This window comes from Daucus carota, chromosome 1 (genome assembly GCF_001625215.2).
Source record: "Daucus carota subsp. sativus chromosome 1, DH1 v3.0, whole genome shotgun sequence".
Lineage (NCBI taxonomy): Eukaryota > Viridiplantae > Streptophyta > Magnoliopsida > Apiales > Apiaceae > Daucus > Daucus carota.
In genome coordinates, this window is record NC_030381.2 from 52,176,125 (window position 1) to 52,197,493 (window position 21,369).

General features: G+C 36.5%; 3 protein-coding genes and 1 pseudogene across 4 annotated transcripts; 2 read left to right on the plus strand and 2 right to left on the minus strand.

The window, feature by feature from the left end:
- Positions 1-896: 896 nt before the first annotated feature.
- LOC108198183 (actin-related protein 2/3 complex subunit 2A) lies at positions 897-4,120 on the minus strand. The gene is made up of 7 exons (XM_017365955.2): positions 4,004-4,120; positions 3,464-3,527; positions 3,153-3,360; positions 2,881-3,050; positions 2,372-2,449; positions 1,160-1,292; positions 897-1,086 (listed from the first exon to the last, which is right to left on the minus strand). Exons 1-7 carry the CDS (start codon positions 4,069-4,071, stop codon positions 914-916), a joined length of 894 nt encoding a protein of 297 aa, XP_017221444.2. The 5' UTR covers positions 4,072-4,120; the 3' UTR covers positions 897-913.
- Positions 4,121-4,833: 713 nt separating this feature from the next.
- On the plus strand, positions 4,834-9,224 carry LOC108198862 (membrane-bound transcription factor site-2 protease homolog). Its single transcript, XM_017366666.2, has 10 exons — positions 4,834-5,031; positions 5,154-5,219; positions 5,415-5,481; positions 5,583-5,681; positions 5,781-5,872; positions 6,935-7,082; positions 7,172-7,252; positions 7,361-7,804; positions 7,955-8,278; positions 8,881-9,224. The coding sequence occupies exons 1-10, from the start codon at positions 4,928-4,930 to the stop codon at positions 9,040-9,042; spliced, it is 1,587 nt and encodes a 528-aa protein (XP_017222155.1). The 5' UTR covers positions 4,834-4,927; the 3' UTR covers positions 9,043-9,224.
- An 804-nt stretch (positions 9,225-10,028) lies between these two features.
- LOC108205236 (pentatricopeptide repeat-containing protein At1g73710) lies at positions 10,029-13,952 on the plus strand. 2 transcript variants are annotated; one of them, XM_017375110.2, is made up of 2 exons: positions 10,029-13,137; positions 13,445-13,952. In XM_017375110.2, exons 1-2 carry the CDS (start codon positions 10,102-10,104, stop codon positions 13,460-13,462), a joined length of 3,054 nt encoding a protein of 1,017 aa, XP_017230599.1. In that variant the 5' UTR covers positions 10,029-10,101; the 3' UTR covers positions 13,463-13,952. The 2 variants fall into 2 exon arrangements, with proteins under 2 accessions (XP_017230599.1, XP_017230598.1); XM_017375109.2 differs by having other exon boundaries at positions 10,030-13,200.
- Positions 13,953-15,227: 1,275 nt separating this feature from the next.
- Positions 15,228-15,342, minus strand: LOC135149966 (small nucleolar RNA R71; annotated as a pseudogene).
- Positions 15,343-21,369: the final 6,027 nt, after the last annotated feature.

The window sequence follows — 21,369 nt, forward strand, 5'->3', positions numbered from 1 at the left end:
TAAAAATTGAGAAATGTGGATCAAATATTTACTACTATTGATTTGTTTGCATCGTAAAAATAAAATAAAAATTACAATCAACTACATCTACATTCTCCACAACCAAACATCATCATAGAAATCTCCTTCCCCACTCTCATAAGCGGCTGTGGCCAGACTTGCATCAACATTCATCTACAACAACTGTTTAAATTGATGGTTAGAAAACGAGTCTAAACCTTTACTTGAAAAATCATAACAAAAAATTTATGAGATCTCTTTGTGAAGAAGAAATCTCACACGGCTTTAATTATAATGAATGATTTGTTGATATGGAGAATTGGGAAGGGATTGTTAAAATTTGAAACCTTTTTTACTCATGAAAGATGACTACCCTCAGCCGCACACAATATAGGTTTGTATAAACAATACAGGGTCATGTAGAGAAGAAAATCTGATATTTATATTACTGTACTTGTGATTTTAGCCGTCGGATTACACAAGTAATTTTTTTTATAGCATTCTAGATCCTTCTATGATCAGGGCCGACCATGGACCAGTGCTACCGGTGCTCCCGCACTGGGCCCATTGGATCCAGGGGGCCCAAAACTATTTTTAGTCCTGTAATCATCTTTCCGGTTCCAGTTTTGTGTTTATAAGATATATTTCAAGTTGCTTGTAATTTTTATTTTTGTATTCATATTAGTAGTCTTGTATAAAAAGGCCCATAAAAATTTTTTCGCACTAGGTCAATGAAATCTCAGGATCGGCCATGTCTATGATTTTAATTGTTATAAGCATTCTAGATCCTTCTATAATTTTGATGACTAGGATGATAAAATTCTATAATTAAAAAAAATAATACCTTAAAAGTATTGTTATATTGTTTACTTCTTAAAAATGTTATGATTCATATAATAAAGAAAACCAGGACCTAAGCATTTATTCTCCTTGAAGACCAAAAGTCCAGAATCATGATTGTATAAGTAGAAATGTAGGAACAGAGAAACCTTACCTTGACATGGTAGCTCACATAAGCATGAAATGTTGATAAAATCCATACAGTCCTATCTAGTTTTTTTCCTTCTACATGTCGTGGGAGAATCACTGCAGCAATCCAAAAACAATATAAAACCAGTAAAGAGATAAAAGACCGAGCCTGAGTAAATTAGGAGATTACCGAAGGTAAAGAATCCTGCATTTACAGACAATGATTCAGTGGTAGCATTGTCCAGTTCCGCAGGAGGAGTAGAAGACCATGTGCAGGAAGGTGCAGAATAGAGACTAGCAGACCGCCTTGTTTCCGCCAAGTCCTGAATCATAATATATCTAAGTATTCATTATAACCGACCTGAAACTCAGTAAAGATAGAAAAATAATTATCAACACATGACCTGAAAAAATTGGAATGATATACTCATCCCTCAGTAAACACACACCAACAAGCATTCCATGCTCACTACTATATAGTAATGAATATTCATATTTACTTTAAGGGAGTTGGTCCACAGCAATCGATTGCTGTGGACGAGTTAAACAACTCACTGTTTCCTGGCCGTTGGATGCATATCCAGCGGCCAGGATCGTATTAAATTTTTAGTATGTCCAGCGCTAAAGGCCAGGAAACAGTGGGTTATATAACCGGTCCCTGACATACGGCTGCCAGGGACCTGGACCCTTACTTTAATGTATGTCTACTTGCAGGATTTATCAGAAAGCACTGATTTTCTGAAAGTATTATTGTAGAAATAGGGGATAGCGAAATCAATAAAATTACTTAGACTAGAGCCTCAGAGCATCTCCAATGGTGCTCTTAAATCACTCTTCAAAATATAATATAATATTTGGCTCCTAGTGAGTTAAGACATTGAAAAAGATTTCAACTCCAATGCTCCTCTTTATACTTACTCCTTATTCATATTTTATTCATATAAATGAGAGAGAAAAGTAAAAAGAGAGAATTGTTGGAGGTAAAGTTGGAGGGAAATCAATATTATATTCATGAAAAAGAAGTTAAGAGCTCTTACATGCTCTTTAAAAGAAAGGAGAGATGATGAGCTCTTAAATTTTTAAAGAGCTTCTAGGAGCCCATTGGAGCTCTAATTTTTGCTTTGCTCTTTAAATTTGAAGTTAAGAGCTCATTTAGAGAGCCCCTTGGAGATGCTCTAACTACATCAATTTGAGTCAGTATGACCAGCCTAAGCTTATGGTCTAAAATACGAAATGAGGACATAAGATAACAAACTAAATGGCAGACCTGCATCCTTAAAAGTTAAAGACTGCTGGGAATAATCTAAAAAACAACGAAAGTTTATCAAATATCAATGTTATTAGTAAAGGGACAGGTAATAAATAATGTGATTAATATGTTTTATGTCATATAGTTCCATACCTGTAGGAAAGACGTTGCAAGCACTGTATCTATTGAATCCTCGAAATTGATAGGATAAATCACAGTAACCTTATCTTCCTGTCAAATCCAACTGCAAGATCTTAATTAATTATCAATGTAAGTGGTTCCTCGGACACTATACTAAACAACATAGATGTAAAAGATTCAAGGACTGGTTGCTTAAAAATACATGAACCACAGTTGATTACAGCCTTTAACAACATAACAGAACTATAGTAATCGATAAAAAAAGTCTGAATATATCAAAACATAAAAATGTACTTTTGCATTTAAAAGCAGAACCAAACTGCATAAATCTGGCACTAGAAAAAAATACTAGTATGTAATAACAAGAGCAGGCAGGAGTTGGAGAAAATTAAATTTTTGATAGTACAATAAAGTCTTGCCTTTGTTAAACAAAAAACTGCAGATATTAGTGGAAGTTATTACACCTATGACGCATTGACAACTGATGTCACTAGACGACGGTGTAAGAGCAAAAAAATCACCCGAGGAATAAGAAAAATGCACTCCTTTGGCCGATGTACAAGGGTAATGACCCTATCTTTGGCTGGGGCACGAGTCCTGGAGGCCAGATGCTCCAGAATCCTTTTTAATGGAGCGCCTAGTACCACTTCCCTTACAGCTGCAATCTTCACCAACATATCATTTCTCTTCTCTATTTGAGTTAAACAAGAACCAGAGAAAAAATTAAACAAGTCCTGTTTGTTTACAGACTTACAGTCACAACCAAAAAAACTCATAACAGAACTAGTTAAACCTTTATTTTTAGGAAGTTTTGATAAATCCAATTTGAGTGTGAGACTAAAGCCCTCGTCTGGAGGAACAATAGATTCAACGACCACACCATATGCTACTTTTACAGCTTCTGTGGCACCACAAGGAAGCCCCTTTTCAATTTCAGTTTCTTCAGGTGGTGTGGGAAACGATACTGACACATTCAGAAATTCGGGGGTTTCAGAAGATCCCTGAAAAATACCATATCTTTGAGTGAGATATCCAAAGTGCATCTTAACTCACTCAAAAAATTTCACAGTAAATAAAAATGGAGACATCTATCAGTTTAATCACCTTTATATGATAACAAACATCACTGAATTCGGTCCATCTACGTTCAATATCAACTCCTTCTGCACTGCAACATTGGATGGAAAATACCAACATGCGAAAAAAACAAGTGCATAAATTTTACAAATCATTGTCACAATACTGTAAATCACCGGTTTGCACTACGAATACTACATTATCTAGTCATCGACGCCTCTATGTTGAAATATAGCATAAGATCTATTTGAGGTCTTCCTCTAATACCTAAAGGTTTTAGATGGACTGGTTCTCAACACTCTACATATGCTGCATTGCTTCTAAACCATCGAACCACTCTCCGATTAACATTTATTTTTTTACCACACTATTCCAAATAGTAATTCTAGTAACAAAATTTATCATACAATCTAGTAAACAAATAACTGAAGTGACAGGCCATTAGGTCATGTGACTACACATATGATCACGAAATTTCAGAATATTTTTATCTCGAATGAAAAACCTAAAATTATGAAATAATACATGGCAGTAACACAAGTGGCTTAAAGAACATTGTGCACTTACTTTTCAACCCGGTTAGACAAAATATCCAGCAGGTACTTGGAATGGGAAGACAGTAAAATCATTGACATTGGCCAAATATTGTTGAGCAGATAGATAGATATATTGCAGAGAGTGAAGTTAAAAAGTGTTGAGTGTAGGATATGGAAGAAAGGTATCAGGTGTCGTGTTTTGCGATACTCTGGCCTATTCATTCTGCTCTTTCTGTTAGATTTAATACTCCTTTCCTTCATATATTAAAATAAAATTTAAAATTTTAATGGCTGATCAGTAATTACACATGGTGTCTTATTTTCTGTCGCTTTTATGTTGTTAGTTTTTTTTGTTGAATACCCTCTATTCTCAAATATTTGGTTTTTGATTTTCTGAATAAAAGTATTGACTGAATGGTTAGAATTAATGTTTTTTTTATTTCTTTCATTTAAAATATAAATTTATCATTTTTATTTAAAAACAAATATTAAAAATTATAATTTTAAATATGCTGTCAATATTCTTAGAATTGTGTGTCAAGGCAAGCGTATATTCGAAAACAGAGGGAGTAATTATTGTTTAGAGGGTTTTTATGTATATATTGAATTTTAATGTTTAAAATGCATGTATGTGTGAAAATAAAATATAATATACATTTTAATAAAGTGAATAGAATATAATATTTTTTAATATAAAATTTGTTATTTTTTAGTTAAATCTCGAGCTGAACAAGAATGAGGATGAAACGAGTTGAACAGTAACAAGTAGCAGTGTTCATTACATCAGGCTATTTAGGTTTCAGGGCCCAAAAACATTTTGTAGTACAAATTCTTAACCCAAACTAGTGCAAAGCCCATATCTTTTTTCCTGTAAAAACCAAACCGAACCAAACTGCAGAAACCCAAAGCCACATCAAACTGAAACACTTGCTGAGTTGCTGCTGCTGATGCAAAGATGAGTACACAAGGCAGGCGTTTCCGAAGGTTCAGCAGATCACAAGCTCATCAAACTGTTCTTCCTCTTCGTGTCAGACACTTCAGCAACACTGTTTCTTGCTGGTACTTCATTTGATTCATACATATGCATGTGTTTATTTGTGTTTCTGCTTGTATAATTGCAAATCTTTGGGTTTTGTGCAAATGGGTATGTGAGTTCTTGATCAAGATTGCATCTTTGTTAGGTACTGTGACTTCAAATCATCAGCTTTTAATGACCCATTATTCCATTTTGGCAGAAGATATTCCAGGTTTTTTCCCCAATTGCATATTTCAATTTTTACCATGGTTCTTGGTTTTTACTTGAAATCAATAAAAATTTCATCTTTGGTGATTATTGCTAGTAATTTCTGTTTTTTTCTGTTATAATATTTGGTTTTGTTTGGTTTTTTGGTAGTAAACTTTGAATTTAAGTGGTTTGATTTATAGTGACCATTGTTGCTTAGGTACCTGAGGGTCTGGTTTTCGGTGGGGGTTGGTTTTAGTGTTACTACTCTTCTGGCAGTGACCCTGGTTAGCTGCAAATTTAATTTATTTTCTTTTCGGGTTTTTAGTTGAATGTTAACTTTATGGCATGGGTCATGATCTGCACAAATTTTTTGACTTGAATTCAGGTGCTTCTATGGGAATTAGCTCAATATTTGCATTTATTTGGTAGTAACTACCAAATACTAAGTCTTTTGAGTGAATCGCTGTTCGGATATTCTCCTTCGGTAAGCATTCTAATTTTCATTTTGTTGAATTGCAACTGAATTGGACATTTTACCTAGTGTTATGCACATGAATACATGTTTTTTTATTTATTTATACAGGTTTTCTCGCTTGCTGATGCTGGATACATATGTATATCTACTGTGATATCTGTGGCTGCACATGAATTAGGGCATGCTCTTTCTGCTACAAGGTCAATAATTGAAATCTTAATTTTTCTTTCCGATCTTTTGTTTGCTCTTTCCTTGCAGGTTTTTATTATCACTCTTGAAAGCTGGTTTTCTGTTTTATGTCATATTCTAAAGAATAACAGGGAAAACGATTAATAACAGCACAGACTTCATGGTAGTATGAGCAAGCTTGTACATGTATTACAATTTACATCTGTGGAAAAATGACCAAAGGAAACCTGTAGTTGTTGTCAGAGTTAATATGAGTGCATTATGAACCTAGGTGATAGGTATTTCTTACTCTTTCATACTCCCCTAGGCCATGCTTCACATGCTTATCTTATGAGTTTAGTATGGGCAGATTTTCTCCTTTCTTGAGATTGATGTATTCTATGCTAGTTTGTCTTGTACTTGTTAAATCAACCCTGCTTTCGTAATTATTGATATCTTCTGTGGCTCAGAATAAATATATGTGTACTGGTTGTAGTTCTTCCTCCCCGTCAGAGATACACACACAAAATGACAAAAGATAATTGTGATATTAGCTCCAAAATGAAAACGAAAAGATAACAATAGCAATTGTGAAAAAGGGGAAGAAGAGTTTATGAGCAGCTTCATGGCTCTTTGCAGAAACTAGTTATCTGGCCAAAAAGGAAATAGATACTTGAAGGGACATGAAAGGTTTGCTTAGACTTCATTTTGATTTAACTATTTATGCTGCATATTTCACTCTGGGCTTCAGATATGCACTTTTTAGGGATCTTTATACTAAAAAAAAGTTAGTCATCATAAACTCCTCCTAGTTGGTTAAATGTCACTTGCGTTTTTGCATTGATACTAGCTGTATTGGCAATATTGTTTGTAATATTGGTTTGAATTCTTATTTCATTCACACATCTTACCATATTCCATCTATACAAATCCATATAAAGAAATTGTATCTAATTATGAGAGTAATGGTATCCTACGATCCTTAAATCCTGATATGTAATTATGTATACGTTTTATTGCATTTGGAAATATCATATGTAAAGTGGACGGATCTCATGATTTGGTGTCATAGGGGCTGCTTTTGCTGGTAGCAGTGAGGGCATACAGATTGAGTACATTGCTGTATTTTTAGCTGTTCTATTTCCAGGAGCTCTGGTGGCCTTCAATGATGAGGTGTTGCAGGCTCTACCGAGAGTCGCTGCTCTTCGAATATACTGTGCTGGCATTTGGCACAATGCAGCAGTGAGTTGAACGTTTATTCACTTTCGCTCCTATTTTTTTTCATCATTCGATCTTGGAAATGATTACCTTTACTTAAATAACCAATGCAGATTTGTGCTGCTTGTGCACTGGCAATGTTCTTTCTTCCCTTGATCTTATATCCAGTGTACATACATGGTGAAAGCCCTATGGTACTGTGTATGAAAGTTTACTTGTGAAAGGTTGTTTTATCAATAGCACATACTTAATTGACAGAATTGTTTCCCTCTTATGTACTTATGATAATTATATTGCACTAGGTGTTGGATGTTTCTTCCGCGTCACCTTTATTTAAGGTTATTTCTCCTGGCGATTTTGTTATTTCATTGGATGGCATGCGCATCCATGACGCAGAGGAGTGGATGAAGATTACCAATATGCTACATCAGAAAACAAATCAAAACTTAAAAGACGGTGAATATTTGAAGGTTGACAAAGGTTACTGTGTTCCAAGATCTCTAATTGAAGAGAGCTATCATATCCGGTCAGACACTAAAAGTACTTGCCCAGATGAACTGTCTTCCTTTGTAACTATGCCCTGTTCACCTATAAGTACATCAAATGATACTTCCAATGAAGATAATATCGAAAAAAGAAGTGATCATATCCACTGCTTAAATGCTACGGATATTGTAGAGCTTAAGAAATGTGGTGATGGATGGATGGAAATTGCAAGAAATGAAAGTAGCTGTCCATGTTCAGAGGTCTAACTAATTAACTACTTTATGTCTTTGATATATCTTAGTTTTATTTCTGTATATCTGATATCTTTTAGTCCAATAAGTGGATTTATTTTTCTACTCGATCAAAAGGATAATGTTGAACATGACTGGCACTTTTGATGACTGATACAGGAAGCAACTTGCCTGGCTCCTATCCAAATACCGGGTCTTACATGGACGGAGATCAAATATGTAAGACCTGTTACCATGAAATGTGTGCAACTCATGAGAGAATCATTATCAAGTGTTAACAGTTCCAAATTCGAAGAATTGGGCTGTGGAGGGACTTTTGTTTTCATTGGTGATGTGTTCTCAATGGCACATTCGATTAGATTAACTTCATATCAACCTCGGTGGTCTATCCCTTTTGGTGCTTGTCTTCCAGATGTCTTTGAAAAGCTTCTAAAGTTCACATTTCACGTCTCTCTGATGCTGGCGCTTCTCAACAGCCTTCCGGTATTTTCGAAATTACTAAATATTTCAATATGTTCATGAAATAAGCTGAGGTTATTAAACATGCCACCCTTCTTGCATAGTGGTTTAAGCGCACACGTGACATCATAAAATCTTTAGGCAATCAGCTGACGACGATGAGAATATAAAAAAGCATTCTGCCTTCTTGTATCCATGTGCTTCATATTCACCCGGATCCTAAGCAAAGTTAAAGCAGCACTTGTGACTTGCAAGCTGAGCTGCCACATTATTGACTTTTTTGTGAGATTTTTTCTTTCTCCAACAGCCCTTTTAATATATAAGCTTGTTATCATTTCGTCAGCCACCTTCATGCTCAGTTATCTTTCACCAATCCGTATTTATTAGCTGGATATATATTAGAGGTCTGTAAAATGGATAGTTCGCAATTGGAAACCACACCTGATTCAGTGCAATATATTTTCTCCCTCTGCTTTCAAACAAGTGTCTTTTATTTCTTTTGCAGCAGGGCGACTTGATATCGTGCACTTTGTTATGTTTACTTATTACTTGTGACAAATAATGTGGCTTTATTTTCACTCTTAATAGTTAATAATATGGTTTCAAATCCAAATTATTATTACCAGGTATACTTTCTTGACGGTGAATCCATCCTAGAGGGGTTACTACCCTTCTTCAGATTGATAAGCTCTAGGAAGAGGGAAACACTCCTTCGATCATTTCTGCTGGGAGGTACTTGTATATCATTATTACTTTTTGTAAGGATATTATTGCTGTTCATCTTGTAAGCTAATCCTCTAGTTTCTTTGTATTTTGATAACAATAGTGATGTTGATGGTCAAGTTAGTGTTGGACTCGAATCAGCCACAATTTTGTGGTGTTCATTACTCCTGTTAGCATGTGTATATGAAAAATAGTGTACCAAGTATATTTTTTTTACTGTGCAACAACATTTGACCTGTTAATTGTTTGTCAGATGTATATATTTCAAAATTTTGAATTTCGAACTCTAACATTTTCTCTCAAAAATTCATATAACTAGCTTTCTTGACGTATTTATAGAAGATGAGAGTTTATTCTTGAAAAAAATAAACATATTTATAATTTTTCTTTTTATTCATATGAATAAGTACTTACAAATTTTCTGCAATTCGTATGTTGCTTAAATAAATTTTTTACAGGCCATCCAAATTTATATATTCTTTTTAATAATTGAGTTCTTGTATTTGAAAATAAAATAAGCGAAATCAAAATAATACGGACGATTAGACGGATGTAGTTTGGAAAATAATTAGAGTAATGCCGATATAACATGGAACTTTTTTACTACAATTATCAACGTAGATGAAGAATTCATCTTATTAAAAAAAATTATATTAAATATTCTCGATGCCAATTTTACTATTAATATCCCTAAGACTATGATTTGTAGGATATCCCGGGCGTAATTTTAATCACAATTTTTCGAAGTTAAACATATATGTTAGTGCTGATAATCTAATATTTTTTTCGATCTTAATTATGAAATAATTTTCTAATTTCAAAATTTTGATAATTAATTATTCCAGGCATGACAAAGCTTTGAAAAACATAAGTACAACTTAGATGCAATTAAATCAAGATAAATTTATTCTCGATACTGAATATATTTGAAAACAACAAATTTAGCAATTCATCAAAATATCAATTTATTAATATTAATTTATCAAAATTCCACCCTAGATTTTTAAGTCAATTTCAGATGATTTTTCTTGTTGTATCACTCATGGGTCCCACCCATTTGGGCAAAAACTTGGAACTTGAGCAGAATTTTATACTCTCAGCCCAAAAAAAGACTGACCAAGAAGATGCTTCTTCATTCTTACAATTCAAGAGACCCAAAAAGACTCGATTTTTATCACAACCCACCTCACAGTTTCCCATGTTCTTCACCATGTAAGCTTCTAGCCCTTCATTTTTCTTGCAATTCCATGTCTTTTTTAGGTTTCAATTTGCTCACTCAACATAGTTTATTAAAGGGTCTTGATTGTTGTTCATTATATCCTGTATCTCCTTGTTTAAAAGCTGATAAATTGATGTATAATGATGTGAATTTAAGTGGTTTTAGGCAAGATTTTAGGGGGGTTAGGGGTTTTGTAGGGTTTAAGCTGATAAAGTGTAATTCAAGAACTTTGAGTGCACCCACTAGGATTATTGTTAGTGGTAAGAGGAAGAAGTATGGGGGTGAGTTGCCTTCGATATTGCGGTCGTTGGAGTCGGGGGAGGAGGTGGGGGAAGCGCTTAGTTTGTATTATGGGAGGTTGAGTCCGAAGGAGCAGACAGTGATTTTGAAGGAACAGGGTAGTTGGGAGAAGGTGCTTAGGGTTTTTGAGTGGATGAAGTTGCAGAAAGAGTATGTCCCGAATGTGATTCATTATAATGTTGTGCTGAGGAAATTGGGTCGGGCGCAGAAGTGGGATGAGTTGAGGCTTTGTTGGAGTGAAATGGCGAAGAAGGGGCTTTTGCCGAGTAATAATACTTATAGTATGCTTGTTGATGTGTATGGGAAAGCTGGACTTGTGAAAGAAGCGGTTTTGTGGATTAAGCATATGAAATTTAGGGGGATGTTTCCTGATGAGGTTACGATGAGTACGGTTGTAAAAGTTTTGAAGGATGCTCGAGAGTATGATGTGGCCATTAAATTTTATAAGGATTGGTGTGTTGGAAAGATTGATTTGGATTCTTTTATTGGTTCTGATAACGGTTCGAGCTTGGCACCCATGAGCTTTAAGCACTTTTTGTCGACTGAGCTCTTTAGGATAGGTGGGAGGAGCCTTGCTTCTAATGCGTTGCCTGTGGTAGATGCTGAAAATTCTGCTCAAAAGCCTCGACTTACAGCTACGTATAATACGTTGATTGATTTGTATGGAAAGGCAGGGCGTTTAACGGACGCAGCTGATGTCTTTGCTGAAATGTTAAAATCTGGAGTAGCAGTAGATACCGTCACATTCAATACTATGATTTTTACCTGTGGCAGTCATGGACATATATCAGAGGCAGAATCTTTGCTTGGTAAAATGGAAGAAAGGGGAGTTTCTCCTGATACTAAAACCTACAACATATTCCTGTCTCTGTATGCTGATGCAGGAAACATAGATGCAGCCATTAAGTGCTATAGGAAAATAAGGGACGTGGGTCTTCGTCCCGATGTTGTCACACATAGAGCTATTCTCCAGGTACTATGCGAGAGGAGAATGGTTGAACTAGTGGAGGCTGTGATTATGGATATAACAAAGTCTGGTGCACGTATTGACAAGCAGTCTCTTCCTGTCATTATAAAAATGTATGTAAATGAAGGTTTAACTGACCGTGCTAAACATCTTTTCGAGAAGTATCAATTTGATGGTGGACTAAAATCTTGTACATATGCTGCTATTATAGATGTCTATGCTGAGAAGGGGTTTTGGGCTGAAGCTGAGGCTGTATTTTACTGTAAGAGAGATTTGGTCGGACAGAAGAAAGATGTTGTGGAATATAATGTTATGTTCAAGGCTTATGGTAAAGCAAAGCTGTATGATAGAGCCTTATCACTCTTTAAGAGCATGAGAAGCAATGGGACCTGGCCAGATGAGTGCAGTTATAATACTCTCATTCAAATGCTCTCTGGAGGTGATTTAGTTGACCAAGCAAGGGACCTTTTATCTGAAATGCAAGGAGCAGGATTTAAACCTCAGTGTATAACATTTTCCTCCTTGGTTGGAAGTTATTCGCGATTAGGAAGGCTTTCTGATGCAGTGAGTATCTACCGAGAAATGGTAGCAGCAGGGGTAAAACCAAATGAAGTTGTTTTTGGGTCTATAATTGATGGATATGCAGAGATTGGTGAAATTGAAGATGCCCTTCACTATTTTCATGTCATGGAAGAATGCGGTGTTTCAGCAAATCAGATTGTGCTTACTTCTTTGGTCAAGGCTTATAGTAAGGTTGGTTCTGTGGAGGGGGCAAAACAAGTGTACATGAAGATGAAAGATTTTCCTGATGGTCCTGATATTATAGCTACTAATAGTATGCTCAACCTATATGCTGATCTGGGAATGATATCAGAAGCGAGACTGATATTCAATAATTTGATAGATAAAGGTTGGGCAGATGGGGTTTCATTTGCAACCATGATGTATCTTTACAAGAACATGGGTATGCTTGATGAAGCCATTGACGTTGCAGAGGAGATGAGACATTCAGGATTATTAAGAGATTGTGTTTCATATAACAAGGTAATGGCATGCTACGCCACAAATGGTCAGCTTGTTGAGTGTGGCGAATTGTTGCATGATATGGTTAATGAGAATCTTTTGCCAGATGCTGGGACCTTTAAAGTATTATTTACTATATTGAAAAAGGGAGGCATTCCATCTGAAGCAGTAAGTCAGCTTCATTCATCTTACCGTGAAGGGAAACCTTACTCCAGAGAAGCTGTTTTAGCCTCTGTGTATTCGGTCGTGGGTTTGCATGCTTTTGCACTAAAATCGTGCGAAAGCTTCCTAAAGGAAGAAGTGCTCCTGGATTCATCTGCCTATAATGTTGCAATATATGCATATGGTGCTACAGGCAGAACTAATGAAGCACTTAATATTTTTATGAAAATGCAAGATGAAGGGCTAGAGCCAGATATTGTCACTTTTATTAATCTTGTAGGTTGTTATGGAAGGGCTGGCATGCTTGAAGGTGTAAAACGTATTCACAGTCGATTAAAGTATGGGGAAATTGATCCTAGCGAGTCCTTGTTCAAGGCAGTCATTGATGCCTACAGAAATGCCAATAGGCACGATCTGGCCGAATTAGTGACCCAGGAGATGAAATTCGCCTTTGACACAGAGACAGACCCTGTATCTCAAAGAGAAGAGGTTGGTGAGGAAAGCCCTTTAGATTTTTAGCTCCCAGATACGTTGTATATTTTGAATGACAAGGTAATTGGTCATATAGTGCAATCAATAGTAGTATACTTTTTTGGTGGGTTTCACTTACCAGATTTTTTGTTCTATCCGGTTGTGTTCAACTTCTCATTTTGATTTTGTGACTTAGTTAGGGATTTTGGTAGGTCTCTGATAGAGCATATATTTATATATGCTTTTATATGATTTTATTCCCATAATTGTGGTATTTTGTAAATAATCGGGTAATTACTAATTGATTTTAAGTGTTTAATGGCAGGAAAATAAATATTCCTAAGTTGGATGAAACTAGCTTATTTGGGCTTGTATTTGATGGAAATTCGGACTTTATGGGCCACCTGCGCAGCAAATCTTGTTTGGGCCATAACTTGAGTTCCGGACGTCAGAATTAGACGATTCAACAGCCCACGCGAAGATATCTTAATTGTCTACAAGTTTAAAGTGTTCCAGCTATCTAAAGACAAAAGGATCAGCCCAGAATCAGGCCTGAAAGTCAGCCCACGAATTTTGTCTCAGAATCCAACTTGTTTTAGGAAATCGGAATTGTTTTTCGAGGAAACCATTAAAACATTATTATTATTAGGGTTTTATGATTATTAGATATCGAAGAGAGTGTATAGAGAGGTAGAGAAAGCTTTGGGAGATAATTTGAGCAAAGATTGAAGGGATTCAGTCCAAGTTCGAGAGATTTCGTCAAGTTGTATTTTCTTCACTCTTGTACTCTTTTGACATGATTTCAGTAATATATATATTCGTGTTTTATTTAATTGTTATGAGTAACTAATCCTCTAATCCGAGGATTGGGGAGTATTTGTTGGCTTAATATGTTTGTTTGATCTAAGATTGTGGTTTCTCTATGTATGCTAATCTGTCATTGAGCGCTTAACACAGTTATAGGAGTCGCGAACCTGTAATTGTAACTGTAGGATTTATAATGAATCGGGAGAGGATTTATATTTCTTGTACATGATATGACAGACATAACTCAATTAATTAATCGGGAGATTATTAGGTGAGTTGTGAAATAGAAAATCCTTGGTTCGTGATAGCTTATAATTTGGCTTTGATTGATCATGGGAGTGACTTCAAGGTTAAATTATAGGTATTATTTTGTATCTTGGGAGAGAACATTATAATCAATAGAAGGATTGTTTTTAGCAGAGTAGAGACTTGCATATCACAATTGATTGACATTCATTGTAGCTAGCAAAGAAACCTGATTCTTGGATTGCTTTTTATCATCGTTAATTCACACTTTTAATTGCTTTATTAGTTTAATTTAGTTGATAGTAAAAACCACAATTTATTCTCTAAACTTCTAAATAGAAAGGAGTAATATACTTGATTTAATATTGTATTCAGTCCTTCCCTGAGAACGAACTTTACATAATTTTACTGCAACAAATTGGCGCCGCTGCCGGGGAAGGCAGCAATATTAAGTTTAGGTTAATTATTTCTTATTGTTTAGATTTTATTAAATTTGTTTCCAAGGTCTATCTCATTGGTGTTTCGTTTCAGGTACACCTGATATATGCGAAGATCGAAAAGTGTTGGAAATTTCGAACCAGATCCGGAAATCGAGCGCACTTTTCGAGTTAGAAGGCAAGAAGCAAGGAAAAAGAAAGAGGAGGCCAAGATGACTGATAACAATAATGCAAACGAAAATCTCCATGTTATTGTTCCTAATGAGTCATCCATTCAGGATCATGAGACTCCTAATCCTGCTAATTGCATGTACAAGACTCCTGCGATTGGTGCAACTCAATATAACATCAATCCCAGTCTTATTCAGATGGTGAGCAATTCTGCTTTTGAAGGAGACATTGAGCGAGAGGATCCACACCGCCATCTAGAGCGCTTCGTGCAAATGTGTGGTTCTTTCAGAATCAATGGGGTTACTGCTGATCAAATTCGTCTTCACATGTTCCCTTATTCTATAAAGGGAAAAGCTTTGGAATGGTTTCAACAGCTTTCAGATGCTACTCTAGCTACTTGGGATAATCTTTCTACTGAGTTCTTATCCAAATATTATCCTTCTGACAAGACTCAGCAAATGAGAGCAATTATTCTTACTTTCAAAGCACAACCAGGTGAAGGCTTGTATCAGGCATGGGAGAGATATAAGGCATTGTTGAGAAAGTGTCCACATCATGGTTACGAGGAGTGGATGGTTCTGAGCACTTTCTATGGAGCTCTAAATTCTGATATTCGGCTGAGTTTGGATGTTGCAGCTGGAGGAAATTTTAAGAAAGCACCTGTTACTCAAGCTAAGGCACTTCTCGAGGAATTAGCCTCAAATAACTATGCTTGGGCACCTAGTGGTACAAGCTCAGTGAAATCAGCACAAGACACTGAGATGATGAACTTGCTCACTCTGAAATTGGATGCTCTTACTCAAGAAGTTCGTGGACAAAGGGCAAATGTCAATGCTATTTCTACTCCAATGGAAGGGTATAATGATCCTGGTACTGATCAATACTTACATGCGCAACAATTTCCAGAGGAAGCAGCTTTCATCCAAGGAAGACAATCATGGCCTGTTCAGAATAATTCTTATTACAATCCAAATCAGAGGCCCAACAACAATCTTTCCTACAACAACAATCATGCTGTTAATCCATCATATGCAGCTCAGAAGCAGCAACCTCCCGGTTTCCAACCACGTCAGCAGTATCCAAATCAACAACAGTTTCAACTTCCACCAAAGGACAAGAAAGAACCTGCTGATTGGGAAATTGCACTCAGCAAGATGATACAAGGGACGACTGGAGCTTTTGCCAATATGGAAACCAAATTTGAAAAAGTGGAGTCAAGGCTTGATCAGATGGCTTCATCACAAAAGATGTTGGAAGTTCAAATTGGGCAAATTGCTAATAAGGTTGGTGTTCGTGAGCAAGGATCTCTACCTAGTCAACCAGATTTGAAGGGTAATGAGCAATGCAAGGCTATCACTTTGAGGAATGGAAGAGAATTGCCCGAAGTCGAGGTTGTCAAGCGTAATGAAAAGGGCCCTTCAAAGAAAGACGAGCTAGTTGAATCTGAGGCTGAAATTTCAGAAAAGGAAAATGATGAGCAGAAAGAAGATGAAATTACACCAAAGGTACCAGTGAAACCATATGTTCCTCCAATCCCTTTCCCACAAAGGCTGCATAACAAGAAGTTGGAGAAACAATATGAGAAATTCTTGCAAACCTTTCGGCAATTGCATATAAATATTCCTTTTGCTGATGCCTTGGCACAAATGCCATTATATGCCAAATTTTTGAAGGAGATGTTGTCTAGAAAGCGAAAACTTGAAGATGTGGAAACCATTACTCTCAATGCGGAGTGTAGTGCAGTCATTCAAAAATCAATTCCGCAAAAGTTAAAAGATCCCGGAAGCTTCTCTTTGCCATGCACTATTGGAAAGATGGAGAATATTAAAGCCTTATGTGATTTGGGGGCTAGTGTAAGTTTGATGCCATACTCCATTTGCAAGAGGCTTGGTCTTGGAGAGCTCAAGAAGACCAGAATCTCACTTCAGTTGGCAGATCGTACAATCAAGCATCCTTTGGGAGTCATAGAGGATGTACTTGTCAAGGTAGATAAATTCTTTATTCCTTGTGATTTTGTGGTGTTGGAGATGGATGAAGATGTGGAGATGCCCATAATCTTGGGAAGGCCCTTTTTGGCTACTGCTGGAACCACGATCGATGTCAAAGCTGGGAAGCTCACATTGAATGTTGGTGATGAAAAGGTTGAGTTCGATCTCAACAAAGCACTGAAGATGCCTTCAATTGACGCTACATGTTTCAATGTTGACATAGTTGATGAGATTGTGAAGAATGGTGATGTAGACTTGGAGGACCAAGTACAAACTCCAACTGACAAAGAAGGTGAGGACAAACTTGCATTAGAGATGCAAAAACCAGGTATGCCAATGATTGAGATGGCATTTTCAATTTCAGAGGCACCTCAGGTAGAACTCAAACCTCTTCCTTCTAATCTAAAATATGCTTTTCTTGGTGATAATGAGACATATCCTGTGGTCGTATCTTCTTTACTTGATGATGATGAACTTGAAAAATTGTTAAATGTGCTAAAAAAATTTAAATCATCAATAGGTTGGACAATTCAGGATATCAAGGGAATTAGCCCCGCTCTTTGCATGCATAGGATTGACTTAGAAGATAATCATAAACCAGTGATTGAAGGACAAAGAAGATTAAATCCTAACTTGCAAGATGTGGTAAAAAAGGAGATAACTAAGTTGTTAGATGCGGGTATTATATATTCTGTTCCACATAGTAAATGGGTTAGTCCTATTCATGTTGTGCCTAAGAAGGGTGGGATGACTGTTGTGAAAAATGAAAAGAATGAATTAATTCCCACAAGAACTGTAACAGGTTGGAGAGTCTGTATTGATTATAGGAAATTAAATAACGCTACTCGTAAGGATCACTTTCCCCTCCCATTTATTGATCAAATGTTAGAAAGACTTGCAGGTAATGAGTATTATAATTTCCTAGATGGTTTCTCAGGATATTTTCAGATTCCTATTGCTCCTGAGGATCAAGAAAAGACAACCTTTACTTGTCCGTATGGCACATTTGCTTATCGTAGACTACCCTTTGGTTTGTGTAATGGCCCGTCTACGTTTCAACGACTTATGACGGCTATTTTCTCTGATTTTATAGGAAAAACCATGGAAGTCTTCATGGATGACTTCACTGTATATGGTTCTTCCTTTGATACTTGTTTGACTAATCTTTCTCAAGTGTTGCAGAGATGTGCAGAAACTAACCTTGTTCTTAATTGGGAGAAGTGTCACTTCATGGTGAAAGAAGGCATTGTGCTTGGGCACAAGATTTCTAGTAAGGGCATTGAGGTGGACAGGGCCAAAATCGAAGTGATTGAGAAGCTACCCCCACCTTCTTCTGTGAAGGGGATTAGAAGTTTTCTTGGACATGCCGGTTTTTACCGTCGTTTTATCAAGGATTTTTCTAAAATTTCTCGCCCTCTTTGTAATTTGCTTGAAAAAGATAGTGATTTTGATTTTGATGATAGTTGTCTTGTTTCTTTTAACAGGCTGAAGAAAGAGCTTACTTCGGCACCTATAATGTCAGCGCCTGATTGGAGCTTGCCTTTTGAACTTATGTGTGATGCAAGTGACTATGCTGTTGGTGCAGTTCTAGGACAAAAGAAGGACAAGCGCATGCACGTGATTTATTATGCAAGCAAGACACTTGATAATGCACAAATCAACTATGCTACTACAGAGAAAGAGCTACTTGCTGTTGTTTTTGCCTTTGACAAATTTAGATCCTATCTTGTGGGATCTAAAGTGATTGTTTATACGGATCATGCTGCGATTCGTTATTTGATGTCAAAGAAGGATGCCAAACCTCGTCTGATCCGTTGGATACTCTTACTTCAAGAATTTGATCTTGAAATTCGAGACAAGAAAGGCTCTGAAAATCTAGTAGCTGATCATCTTTCAAGATTGGACCAAGGCGATGGAGTGATAGGTGATGATATGCCTATCAATGAACTATTTCCGGAAGAAGCACTTTTGGTTGTCTCGATGTCTACACCATGGTATGCAGATTTTGTCAATTACATAGTCAGAGGTATTGTGCCATCAGAACTTAATTATCAACAAAAGAAAAAATTTCTTTCTGATGTAAAACATTACTTCTGGGAAGAACCTCTGCTCTATAAAGAATGTGCTGATGGGATTATGAGAAGATGTGTTCCTCACGATGAAATTCCTAATATCCTTAAGCATTGTCATGCTTTGGAGTGTGGTGGGCACAATAGTAGTATGAAAACAGTGGCAAAAATCTGGCAATCAGGATTCTATTGGCCTTCAATGTATCAAGACGCGAGAAATTTTGTTTCCACTTGTGATAGATGTCAAAGGACAGGAAACATATCGAGACAGAATGAGATGCCTCTACAGCCTATTCTTGAGGTTGAGCTGTTTGATGTATGGGGGATAGATTTCATGGGTCCCTTTCCATCTTCCTATGGGAACAAGTATATTCTAGTGGGAGTTGATTATGTCTCGAAATGGGTGGAAGCAATTGCTAGTCCTACCAATGATGCTAGAGTGGTGAAAAAGTTCTTACAAAAGCATGTCTTCACAAGATTTGGAGTGCCCAGAGCTATTATCAATGATGGAGGGTCTCACTTTTGCAATAAACTGATTGAAGACCTTTTAAAAAAGTATGGTGTGACTCAAAAAGTTGCGACACCTTATCACCCTCAAACGAGTGGGCAAGTGGAGATTTCAAATCGAGAGCTGAAGCAAATTCTTGAGAAGACAGTGACGAGCTCTCGCAAAGATTGGTCGAGGAAGCTGGATGATGCTTTATGGGCATACCGTACAGCCTTCAAGACACCTATTGGAATGTCTCCCTATAGGTTGGTTTTTGGAAAATCTTGTCATCTCCCTGTGGAATTGGAGCATAAAGCATATTGGGCAACAAGATTCTTGAACATGGAGTTGAAAGATGCGGGACTAAACAGGCTGATGCAACTCAGTGAACTTGATGAATTGAGACTCCAATCCTATGAAAGTGCTGCAAGTTATAAGCAAAAGACCAAATTGTGGCATGACAAGCATATTCAAAAGAAAGATTTCGAAGTCGGACAAAAGGTTCTTTTGTTTAATTCAAGACTGAAACTTTTTCCTGGAAAACTCAAGTCACGATGGTCTGGACCCTTTGAAATTGCTAAAGTATATCCATATGGTACCGTGGCAATTACTCGAGAGGGGTCTGAAATTTTTAAGGTGAATGGTCAGAGGCTCAAGCCATATTTGATCGGGAAAGAGTCACAAGGAGGAGATCATTATCTTCTCACTGATTCCAGAACTTGATCCAGAACAGGCGTCCGGCTAAATGACGTTAACGACAGCGCTTCTTGGGAGGCAACCCAAGGTTATATGTATATGTATATGTAATTCTTACGTATAACTTCTATTCACACAATTGATTTTCTCCAACTCTATGCGTTGATGGGTGTGTTCAGTGTTTCAGGTTATGATATGAATGAAATTTGTGAAAGAATCTTAGCTCGTTGTGGTTTGTCATTAGTGCACGATCATGCACTCTCTCATGCACCTATATTGAGCCTACGTGACATTTTTCTTCGAGTTGCATGGTCATGCAATCTGCTGCATTATCATGTCCTTCGCAACCTGCCCCTCGACTGGATTTTCAGGACCTGGCATGCTCGTGCACTTTTGTGCATGATCAGTGCAGTCACAAGTGAGTGTGCGTCTGATTCTTCTCTGTTTTGCACGGTCATGCGGCTTCTGGAGCTTGCTCATGCACTCTAACTGATGATCTCGACTGAATTCATACGGCCCTGCACGATCGTGCACTTCTATGACATGCCCGTGCAGTCACTTGTCTGGGCTACGTGCGTTTTCTATGGCTAGAGCATGGTCGTGCACTATATTGCATGATCATGCTATACTCCTGCAGCTTCTTAAAAAAAAAAAAAAAAAAAAAAAAATAGGTTTGTTATAATAACTAATATTTATTTTGCTTGTAGTTATATTATGTTATTTATATAAGTAAAAAAATATATTTATGTTCTATTATATTATATTTTAGGTAAAAACAAAATAATATTATATATTATTGTGTATTTATATATATATGTATATATATAAATAGATTATTTAGTTAATTTGTTATTTATACATTATTATATATATATACTTATTTGTTTATAGTAGCAAAAAAAAAAAACATATATATTATTTTATACTATATTAATAATTATATGTAGCGTTATATATATATATATATATATATATTTTTTTTTTTCTTTGTTATTTAATATTCTATTAGTTAGTATATATTTTACAGGCTGCTACGGAACTGCAGGAGTATACATATACACACAGTTGCACGCTTTTGCACATAGCCGCACGATCATGTCTCCTTTCTTTTCCTTCTGAAACCCTACCGCTGCTCATCTGTTGTTGGGATATCGAAGTCGTATATGATTTTAGTCTTGCGCAGGCCTCATCCAAGAAAACCAGTCTGCCTGAAACTTGCCCATAACCTGTTTGATTGATTGATTGAAAGATCAAATCGACCATGAAGCCTTCAACTCGTGGCACAAAACGAAAGGGCCAATCTGTGGCTACACCTCCAGCTTCTGGTTCTTGTAAAAAGCAGGCCTCAT